The 11,482-nt window shown below is 41.8% G+C and overlaps 1 protein-coding gene across 3 annotated transcripts; it reads right to left on the bottom strand.

Annotated features, from left to right (window-relative positions):
• Positions 1–1,128: 1,128 nt before the first annotated feature.
• Positions 1,129–10,725, bottom strand: LOC142101302 (protein CutA homolog). Of its 3 annotated transcripts, none has more exons than XM_075185664.1 (6): positions 9,976–10,725; positions 7,519–7,667; positions 6,932–6,991; positions 5,454–5,490; positions 2,583–2,632; positions 1,129–1,895 (listed from the first exon to the last, which is right to left on the bottom strand). In XM_075185664.1, exons 1-6 carry the CDS (start codon positions 10,048–10,050, stop codon positions 1,793–1,795), a joined length of 474 nt encoding a protein of 157 aa, XP_075041765.1. In that variant the 5' UTR covers positions 10,051–10,725; the 3' UTR covers positions 1,129–1,792. The 3 variants fall into 3 exon arrangements, with proteins under 3 accessions (XP_075041765.1, XP_075041764.1, XP_075041766.1); XM_075185663.1 differs by having other exon boundaries at positions 5,445–5,490; positions 9,976–10,722; XM_075185665.1 differs by lacking the exons at positions 2,583–2,632; positions 5,454–5,490 and having other exon boundaries at positions 9,976–10,723.
• Between the last annotated feature and the right edge of the window lie 757 nt (positions 10,726–11,482).

Here is an 11,482-nt window from a genome sequence, read left to right as displayed (position 1 = left end):
AAAAAAACCTATAATTTTTCGGGTTTAGTTTTCCAGATCACCAGTTCTGTATGGTCTGAGTCTCCTGGTAAGCACTGTATGACCCCATCCTCTATACAAGTTTTATGCCTACCTGCCAGTGTCTTTAGCTGATCATTCATATATTGTAAACATTAGTTCCTGTCTCCATCCCGACCACAAATTACAAAAGTGCCGATTTGGAAAATTTTCTGCTGCCCCCTACGTAACATTCGCTGGGTGGCTTTCGGCAGAGGAATACAATGGTGATTAAGATAATTATATATACATTTTTAACCACGGCTGTGAAGATTCTGCTTCTGAGAATCTATAGTGAGAGTTCATAGCAATGTCTGTTACTAGTGCATGAATAAAACTAAGCAATACTTATTTTCCTGTCATTAAGACTCCTAACTAATCATTGATGGAAGCTCGTCCATGTCTGTTACTCCATCCTGTCATTTCAATTATCTTGAGTTCTTTACTCGCACTTGAGAAGCAATTTGTCCTGGAATGACCAGCGGGCATAGTCACGGTGAGTCTATGGTTTATAAATATCCAACCTTGTAAATGATGTAGGTGGTCGGCCATATGTGGACTGTATATTAGTTATATTATCTGATGTGTACTTAGCCTTAATCGCAGACATTAATAATAGTTTGTGAATCAGGATATGTCTGGGCAAATGTGTGAGCAACTATGTCCCGATTTTATCTTTTTTTTGTCCCTGAATTTGGGAAGAATGAATCTAACAATGATTGATAATATTTATCTTTTGTGGAAGATATTACATTTCTACAAACGTTCATTGTGCTTTGATTAAATGAGAGTCACGCGGGTTATCTCCTTAGGCAGCCGAGGGGTTAATTGCTCCCTTATTTGGTGTTAATTGCAAAAGTGTTTCCCATGAGATATGATTTTATGCTCCCCTAAGGACTGTGGCCCTCCCCCCTTTAGTTTCCGAGCCGCGATTATCTTGTCTACCTTGTATGTCCCTATTTTGTGGATGTCCCTCTTTCCCCACTACCCAGGGCCACGGAGCACTGTTGTCCCGTATAAATCAATGACCATATTAATAATAATATTGATCAGGCAGCATGACCGTTGTCTCCCAGTAGGAAAATCCAGCAACACAGTTACAAGTGTAATTTATTGTGTTACAGGTATAAGGCACATGTGGGGTTAATATGAAATACATTTACTGATCCAGTGTAAGAATATTTCACGATTCTGTTCACTTCTCTCCCCTCTTCTTTGCTTTATCCATTCTTATGCTGTTTATCCCGCTTCTACATACACAAAATATATCCTCTTCATCGATGCTGGACATATATTCCATATACTGTTGTCCAGATAACATTCAATCCACCGTGACCTGGAGAAAATGGGGGTCACTCCACCTTTTGCAGGAAAACACTGTCCAGTAGGCTTCATCATGAAGAGCTGCCACACAATATATCCTCTTCATCCATGCTAGACATATATTCCATATATTGTCATCCAGATAACGTTCAATCCACCTTGACCTGGAGGAAATGGGGGTCACTCCCCTTTTCCAGGAAAACACAGTCCAACAGGCTTCATCATGAAGAGCGCTCCCTGGTGATATTAACGACCAGGAACTCGGAGGCAACAAATTCCCCAGTAGATAAATTCAGACTTTTACAAAGTGTTTCTACAATAAGTAAAAAATGGCATCTACTTAAAACTGCATTATTGATATTCTAACAGTCTCGAGTGCTCCAAATTTCTGCTGCAATAGAACGTTGAGAGGGTCTCCAACCCCAAACCACGTTCATTTCTCTAACAAAACTTCTTCGATCCACTTGAAATAATCTGGGTTTCCCTGATCAATAGGAACGGTTACAAAATCTGGTGTCTCGAATGGATGAACCAACCTGTAAATAGAGGAAATTATGACCGGTCTATTTTGTGTGAATTAAGGGAACATTACATACAAACAACTGGGACCTTGAAAGAATGAGCGGCCACAGTTTCTACTAGAAAAAAAGCCTTAGGGCTAGATTTACTAAGCTGCGGGTTTGAAAAAGTGGGGATGTTGCCTATAGCAACCAATCAGAATCTAGCTTTCATTTATTTAGTACCTTCTATAAAATGATAGCTAGAATCTGATTGGTTGCTATAGCAACATCCCCACTTTTTCAAACCCGCAGCTTAGTAAATCTAGCCCTTAATCTTTTTAAAAGTAGACAGACGTAGCAGCCAACTTATCTTAAGCAACAAGAAGACTAAAATATCAGTGTGTTTATGTAAAACATTAATAATATGCAAATATATAAATGTAAAAGATTCAGGAACTTGTAAAGAAGATATCTGAAATATGCGTTTGGCCGTGGTGGAAGGACTTTTCCTATGCTCAGAAGACTTTCTGCCTGTTAGTCTATTGAAGGCCACTAAGGACGTTTGTACAGGGATGTGGTCATACCCTGTGGATAATGTTCACTCCAGACACAGACCAGGATCACTAATCTCTAGTGATGATAGTGGATGGTGGGGTCTAAGGGTGGGAAATTGAGAATCGGAGGAGCAGTGAGAGGATGAATGATGAGATAATATGTAAATACCGAACATATCCTGATAATTCATAAATCTTCGCTGTCATTGTTTTCACTACCTGTAAGAAAATAAAATCAAGATGTACGTCATAGGACGGGAAAATAATAAGACAATAAAATAAATAAAACATATTTGGGAGAATGAACTACAAATAAATCAGAACAATATTTAATGTTATCTTAAAGGGAAACTTAGTTTGGAAAATAGTTTCGATCAGCATTGGGCATGTGGATGAGCTCAGCTCTCGTGGGCTTCGAGTATAAGAAACTAAGGGCCTGATTCATTAAGGCGCGCAAAATGAACGTAAATTGCTTATTTTTTAAAAATGCATACGTACGTCCCTATTCAACTACAAGCGGATGTGAAGATACGTGTGATGAATACGGGTCTAGGTACGCTCTGGTCTAACAGACAATGCACTGCAAGATACGTCCAATATAAATGTGGAATATAAAGTCCTATAGTCTATATAGTCTTTAATAATAAAACATTTAAAAGATATATTTTTTTGCACCCCACCCCCCATAAAATAAATTTATAAGGATGTTATTAATGTGTCTTGTACATAAAATGCTTTTTTACAGTTGCTCCTGATTACAAACACATGTTCTAGCTGCATACACAGCCGTCATCACTAGTAATCGGCACTTACACCTGACCTGTAGCTTGTTCAAGTGATATGACTGAAAAGCCCGTACCTGAGAGATGCCCAAAGCTTGAATCAGATGCAGCTTGGCACGCCCCTACTGTACGTTGACTACATGCATTCGCCCAGTCCACTCCATGTTCCACCCATGAAATTGTAGCCTGTTGGAAGTGTCCTTTGTGCTCGAAGATGAATTGGACGTTGCTGCGCTCGCCGGCGTATAGTCCGGTTCTGTTCATGCGCAGGGCGATTTTTACGCAAAATACTCCAGGTATCGGCATTTACGTTCCTTAATGAATCAGGCCATAAGTGAGGAGGCAGAATGTTACTTTGTAGCAAGAAACGAAGTTCTATATAACTTGGTTCTAAGCAGGGGTAGGGGGGCATCTGTCCCCTGGGCCGGTCCTTAGTGCACTACCTTGGGGTAGGTCACTGGGCCACCTGCATTTTTTCCCATTAAAATAGGCTACTGAGTCAAGTCTTGCCCCCCGGGCTAAAATTTTACAGCCCTCTCTTGGTTCTAAGAAAAGGGAGGGGGCTAATGTGTATCAAACACATCCGTGTAGTCGATGCCCCTCCACCATGAGATTCCTATTCAAATGTATGTAAAGATCACATGGGGGGGGTGTCAACAACACCATCGCCTCTAGAAACAGACCACCAGTAGCGGAAGAGAGGAGGGTAGCAGCAGCGGCACTGTACTTTGGGAGCTTCCAGGGCGACCCGCTGGCTTGGAGGAACGCAGACCCCCAGGTAAGTAGTTGTCAGTGTTTTATAGTAACAGGGAATTTACCTGAGACTAGTTATTGGTGGAGTTCTGAAACCGGCTGTGGTTAGGTACGCCAGGGGCTCAAGGTGTATCCGGCGCAGCACTGTTACTATATTCAGCAAGGCTATAGAATGCACGAAAGGGGCGTGGCTAGTGGATGGGGCGGAGCATAGGCTGCGGTAGATTGCCCAAGGCATGATTCCCACTGAGACGGACGTGCTGGTGAATCTTGACGCTATTAGTGGCGGTAATCCTTTCATGTACAGGAAGCCATTAATAGCCCTATCTCCAGGGAAGCTGATCTTTCACCCACAATAGGGCTTTCTCCCTTTGATAAATCAGCACCTATGTGAGCTATAGATAATATATATATATTATATAATATGTATAGTGATAATGCCGCCATCTATCACTCATTGAACAGTGACGACCTATTGAGACGGAGCGAGAAATGATTCAGGGATAACAACTAATGCTCCATAAAATAGGGATATTTACTCAATAATAAAACAGTAAAAACGCAGAGATGTTATAGAACAGGGACCATAATCTTTGTCTTACTGATCGTGTGTTTCCTATTAAGAATTGTTTGTTTCTTGATAACATATAACGCAATACCTATATAATATAGTGACATAAATTTACATATGCATATGTACTAGTAGATATGGAATATCTATAATAACCCTTATTATGTCTATGTATATAAATGTATATTTTTCAGAGTTTGGATTATATCTGATTTAGTTCCCTTTGAAAATGTTTTTTTTGTTTTGTTTTGTTTTTTTAAAAAGTGCTAAAACGTGATCCTGAATTAATTTTTTATAAGCCGTTCAGCTCTCTCCCAGTCAGGTGACAGAACAATTCTCTGCCAGAATTAATTACATTCCAAGGGCATTTTATCCTTGTAAGATTAGTGTCGGATAGAAACAGAAAAGAACAAACAACACCTTTTATGTTGTGTCTTTAAAATTCAGTTATCCCTAAATGTTCAGAAATTAACTATGAAGTTAAAATACATTGTTCACGGTTACCCTGACATATCTGTTGTATAGTATTAGCTGCCCCCCTCCATTACAGACAGCTGAAGCTCCAACATTTTAAGGACAGAGTCTTGATGGGAACCGATGCAGCTTAAAAAGCAGAGAAAACAGTCATGTGAGCTTCTGTGACATCACTGGCCCCACCCCTGTTTATGAATCCACCAATCCATGCAGTGTTATTTCTACAAAGCAAGTCTGCAAAGCTGTTAGTCGCTCTGTGTCTGCCCAGCTAGAGAAGCTCCTCCCTCAAAACATGGTGGGAGTGACAGAGCCCGTGGACATTTTTACTCATAGTATAAACACCCTCAGCTAATTCATGTATGTTACACAGCTCAGTAATACACCGCCTGTGGCATATATTAATGACATTTAGCGACTTTACTTGCTCTTTAACGTTAAATAAAGCACTTACTAAAAGTACCTCGGAGGATTCTTCTATTTCTCCCTTCCAAATATATCTATAAAATACAAATATATGAGAACAGTAGGTGAGCTAATACCATACAATATATTTATTGTGTAACTTTTCTATATGTCTAAATTGAAAATAACACTAAGAAGAGCGGTCGGTACACAGGAGATTTTGAAGGGTCAGTTAGATGAATCTGACCGGTCATTGTATGGTAATAAACAAAGCTTCGGGGTAATGTGCGCTGTTCCTCTCTATGTCAGGAAGGTTTCTCTCACATGGTACCAGCACTGTACACTGCAGCAGATGGTTTCAGCTGTTCCGTATATAAAAATACAGGTTCGGAGCAGAACAATTCCCTTTGTATGGGCTTTTCTATCAAGAGCGGTTTTATAAATAGTGCTATTAACTTTTATAGGACGATTCTGCAGCTTAAACCACAACTTAGAATAGACGCGTTAGCATGAAAGACCACTTGCTGTATCCTTTGGTTGGTAGGTTGGCCTCCTATAGAGAACATATTAACTCGTGGGTGGCTTGAGCACCCCAAAACTTGTGCTGCCGCTAGCCGTAGCAGTGCCTGCATTTGTCAGTGATATGGGGGAGGGGAGAGGGTAACGTGAGCACCCTTAAATAGTTTAAAAAGTTGTCTCTAGTGCATCATTCGATGTGTGAGCTGTTAGATGGATCATTTTTGTTGTTGGACTTGAAAATACTCAAAAGATCCAGTTAGCTACCAAAACATAGTCCAACATACGTCATCCTGTAGTGAGGACAGCTGTCAGGACATTTCATGGTTAATAACAGGTCACTTGACTTGTTAGGCAGTGGAAAAGTAGATATCAAGGGGAAGAAGCCTCTGATATATATCAAGAGACCCAATAAAGTCCAGCTAGCATTTGTACACACAGGAGGAATGCACAGCACAGTTCCATAGTAATTCTCCGCTAATAGAACTGTACAAGTGTATGCTAGGCCTTTCACCATGGTGTAAATTTATATATATGTTGTGTTACTATTACTCAGATTGATCATTTTTAACCCTTATAGATTCTGTGTTATTCTGTGCAGGTACCGCCCATGAAAATCCCTCTTCGTCTTAATTTATACAATAATCTCGCTCTGCAAAATAAAATATTTCTTTCTGCACTGCTCCGCTGAATATGGCGCACCGGCAGTGCCTACTCTTTCCCTTTGCCTGTACAAACTACGCCTCCTCCGCAATTGCGGCTACTTTACAGCGCAAACCTATGTTCCCCAGCAAAAATCTAGTCGTTCACACCGCACAGCTGTTGTTGGTGACCTCACACAACTCCAGCAACAAATACAACAGGACAATCATCTCGTCCGGCCTTATGCAGTTGTTCGTCTGATAATTTAATGATTATACATTATCTGTCATCTGGAATAAAAGGGATCCTGCTCAGAGCAGTCTGCACCATGATAATAGTATTTCGACTTTTTAATGACTACGTTAATATCGTACTTACAGTGATGAGCTTTTTGGCATAATATTCACGCTGGCGGCCAATTTTTTCTCCAAAATGCCCCTGAGGAAACCAGAGTTTGTATTAGATGTGTTGTTTACCGATGGCTTCATGATTCACACATTGCTCCATTATACAGACATGCACCTGCTCTGTGGTTAACGGACATGACATATTAGTGACTTAACAATCGTCTATCTCAATTTGGGCCCCGTCGTTTCTCCAAACCATGTATTGTACAGAAACTGTGCTATAGCTTTAAATCCTGCAATACAGTAGAGGCAGTCATTGTGTTGGTTTATCAGCCTAGCAGTGGCTGAGCTACCGGCTGGGGCCTTGCATCAGGGCCCATGGAGATAATGGGGCCCGGTCAGGGGGTTCGTTCCTCCCCCCTTCCCCCCCCCCCAGCTCGCTAGTTCCGCCTCTGCAGACTATAAATGTGACGTCACGCCCCCCCAGTTGCCCCTTGGTCATTTTACACTGTTCATAATCAGCATTTATATAATACGCTCATCTGGACAATAAACACATTGCGTTTTTTAATAAACAAATAAATTTATGACCCCAACAGCCATGAAGATCGTATGCACCTGGCAATGTCTTTCGCTAATTGTTCATTGGGGCAATTGATGAAAGCCAAAGAATGAGTCCCAGGGAGGTAACTTCCAGTGACCGCGGTGTGAATCTGCCCAATAATGCTCCTTAGTACGGGGTACATCAAGCACGACCCAATCATTACCTGAAAAATAAGCGGCCCACGCACAGATTATGTATTCAGCAGAGTTTACATTGAATGATGCATTTGGTAGTTGGCTATTTCTGTAGAGTCAGTATATGGTCAGTATAATACAAGTAACACTCAGGTATCAGTAATGTGAGAGGCAGTTGGGGCTTTTGTAATCTTAGTACAATATTTAAACAAACAAATAGCCAGGGGAGACCTGCTGAGAAATCGCCAAGATTTATATAAGTACAGACTGTATGCAGACTTAGACGTAACTGTCCGTTGTGCCTCTCTATGTTTAGCGAGGTGGAACGTGGGAGGGAACGGGGTGGGCTAGTGTAGCCCATGTACAGGAAGGGCGTTCCACGAACCTTACGTAGTATGTAGGGGTGAAAGTGGAGGCGTATTTGTTGTATCTGCTTCCCTCCTGGTGCAAGATATGTGCTGATGGTGATCCGTGCACAGGCATTAATAAAATAAATACACAAATATATCTAAACAAAGGGTAAAAAATTGTGCCCTCACAAAAAAGTTAATCTATTACTAGTGGTTGTCATAGAGCTGTGGAGTAGTAATGCTAATCACTGTGACACCATGCTACCCACTTTCTATCAGTAGTCCACTTGAGCACATTCTATTTGAGCACATTCTATCCAAGTACATTCTATTTGAGCACATTCTATCCACGTACATTCTAGTTGAGCACATTCAACCTGAGTACATTCTATTTGAGCACATTCTATCCGAGTACATTTTATTTGCGCACATTCTACCCGAGTACATTCTATTTGAGCACATTCTAACCAAGCACATTCTATTTAAGCACATTCTATCCAAGTACATTCTATGTGAGCACATTCTATCCAAGCACATTCTATTTGAGCACATTCTATCCGAGTACATTCTATTTGAGCACATTCTATTTGAGCACATTCTATCCAAGTACATTCTATTTGAGCACATTCTATCCAAGTACATTCTAGTTGAGCACATTCTATCCGAGTACATTCTATTTGAGCACATTCTATCCGAGTACATTCTATTTGCGCACATTCTATCCGAGTACATTCTATTTGACCACATTCTATCCAAGTACATTCTATTTAAGCAGATTCCATCCAAGTACATTCTATGTGAGCGCATTCTATCCAAGCACATTCTATTTGAGCGCATTCTATCCGAGTACATTCTATTTCAGCACATTCTATTTGAGCACATTCTATCCAAATACATTCTATTTGAGCACATTCTATCCGAGAGCATTCTATTTGAGCACATTCTATCCGAGTACATTCTATTTGAGCACATTCTATCCAAGCACATTCTATTTGCATTCTGTCCCAGCAAATAATGTCTGCAATTCATCTGAACACATTCTGTCTGAGCACATTCTATCTGAGTACATTCTATTGTCATTATGTTTGAGCACATTCTATTCTATCTTTGCACATTGTATCCGCATTTTATCTTATCAAAGTTCTAGCCACATTCACTCTGGTGGGAAAGGGGTGGATGGAGGTGAGTTTAGCTTGGTGTGCCAACATACTCATTAGCTATCTCACCATGAGAACAATGCCCTCTTACTATATACCACCCTCTCCAGCTTCTGGCAAATCCCCTCCCTCATTAATGTCTACAGACCAGCCCATCTTCCCTCCTGTATGCAGATAATGCCGTTGTGATTTCTGTAGTATTCCTATATTCCACATTAGTGGTAGCCTGTGGATATTACTTTTTAGATATCTATACTGTATATATTGTAATTTGTTTTATAATCTATAGCTGGTGATATGATAATGCAGCCCATAACAAGGTATGGTCTGTGGCTAAGACCCCTACGAATAGCAACATGCTAAAAGAGAGAAGCCCCAAAACTCAGCACTACATCGAAAACCTTTGTTCAGTTATATTTAACTTTATATAACATTTAAGAAACACGACTGATGAATGTTTTCTGAGTTCCTCCTTATCTGCCATAGGAATGTTCTTTCAAAGTGTTACAACAATTATAATATGCAACAGAAATCAATAATGTGATCTGAATGTAATACTCCCTGTCAGGTTTATATCCAGTAATAATGAGCGACATGAAGACTGCACGGGCAGTAATAACATCTAAGTGCTGGAGCTGCGAGGGTTCCGGCATTCAGAGTGTTGATCCAGGACACCAGATGCCAGCTCTGTCAGTCACCAGAAATTCTCTCCACACTCTTTAACCCTCCAGTGCCAGTTTGTACACGTCTACTGGCAAGCGAGGGCTACAGAGTAAGATATCCTGCCTGGATGGAAATGGAAAATGTATTCTCACATCACAGCAACTCACCAGCAGCACTGGCATCCAGCCTGGGCGAAGCCAACTTTGAGATGGTGCTTGGAAACGTTGACACCAGCTCCCCATGGTCAGGTGCTGGACAATGCCCCTAGTACCCTCATGACGGTGGACGGTGGAGGGAGGCGAGTTCAGCTTGGTGTGCCAGCGCACTCATTAGCTATCTTCCTTGCCATGTGGGTGTTGCCCTCTTTCTCTATACCACCCTCTCCAGCTACATCTCCTCCCTCATTAAGGTCTACAGACCAGCCCATCTTCTCTCCTGTATGCAGATAACGTCGCTGTGAGAGAGCACTGTTCCTAACTTCCACATTACTTGTAGCTTGTAATTCCTTACTCTCCAGCCTGAGATATTAATGCTTTCTCGCACCGATCACTGGTGTAAGGGTTAAGCTGGAGCAGAGTGAAACACAAGGCGGCTCTATATATATCCCGTCATGTCTGGACAGAGAGCAAGTTCTACTACAGAGAAGGTAGTGGGTGCATGAGAGGGTGCGTTCAGAAAATAAAAATACAATTTGTTGTATACTAAATGCCAGTGAGGTTTGCTAGATGTGCTTTTCTTTCAGTGGCTATTATGAATTAAGTAAACTTGTTATGAATGAGTACTGTAAGAAAAATGGTTGTTGCCTGTCTTTTGCATGTATCAGAGAGCATGCCCAAATCTCCTGACTGCGGCCGTTCTCACAGGTAAGTCCATAACTCGTGACTGCGCCTGTTCTCACAGGTAAACCCTTAAATCATGGCTGCGCCCGTTCTCACAGGTAAGCCCATAACTCGTGACTGCGTCCGTTCTCACAGGTAAGCCCATAACGCATGACTGTGCCCGTTCTCACAGGTAAGTCCATAACTCGTGACTGCGTCCGTTCTCACAGGTAAGCCCATAACGCATGACTGTGCCCGTTCTCACAGGTAAGTCCATAACTCATGACTGCGCCCGTTCTCACAGGTAAGTCCAAAAGACATGACTGCGTCCGTTCTCACAGGTAAACCCTTAAATCATGGCTGCGCCCGTTCTCACAGGTAAGTCTATAACTCATGACTGCGTCCGTTCTCACAGGTAAGCCCATAACTCATGACTGTGCCCGTTCTCACAGGTAAGCCCATAACTCATGACTGTGCCCGTTCTCACAGGTAAGTCCATAACTCATGACTGCGCCTGTTCTCACAGGTAAGCCCATAACTCATGACTGTGCCCGTTCTCACAGGTAAGTCCATAACTCATGACTGCGCCCGTTCTCACAGGTAAGCCCATAACTCATGACTGCGCCCGTTCTCACAGGTAAGCCCATAACTCATGACTGCGCCTGTTCTCACAGGTAAGCCCATAACTCATGACTGCGCCCGTTCTCGCAGGTAAGCTCATAACTCATGACTGTGCCCGTTCTCACAGGTAAGCCCATAACTCATGACTGTGCCCGTTCTCACAGGTAAGCCCATAACTCCTGACTGCGCCCATTCTCACAGGTAAGTCCATAACTCATGACTGCGCCTGTTCTCA

The sequence above is a fragment of the Mixophyes fleayi genome, chromosome 9 (genome assembly GCF_038048845.1).
Source record: "Mixophyes fleayi isolate aMixFle1 chromosome 9, aMixFle1.hap1, whole genome shotgun sequence".
Classification (NCBI taxonomy): Eukaryota; Metazoa; Chordata; class Amphibia; order Anura; family Limnodynastidae; genus Mixophyes; species Mixophyes fleayi.
The sequence above is the reverse complement of the archived record's forward strand: the minus strand, read 5'-3'. Positions and strand labels throughout refer to the sequence as shown.

Coding starts and splice junctions, on each gene's coding strand:
- LOC142101302 (XM_075185663.1), bottom strand. CDS start 10,050: ATGGGGAGCTGGTGTCAACGTTTCCAAGCACCATCTCAAAGTTGGCTT. Junction 6,992..7,518: donor TTAGCGAAAGACATTGCCAG/GTGCATACGATC, acceptor TGGTTTCCTCAG/GGGCATTTTGGAGAAAAAAT. Junction 5,491..6,931: donor ATGCCAAAAAGCTCATCACT/GTAAGTACGATA, acceptor TGTATTTTATAG/ATATATTTGGAAGGGAGAAA.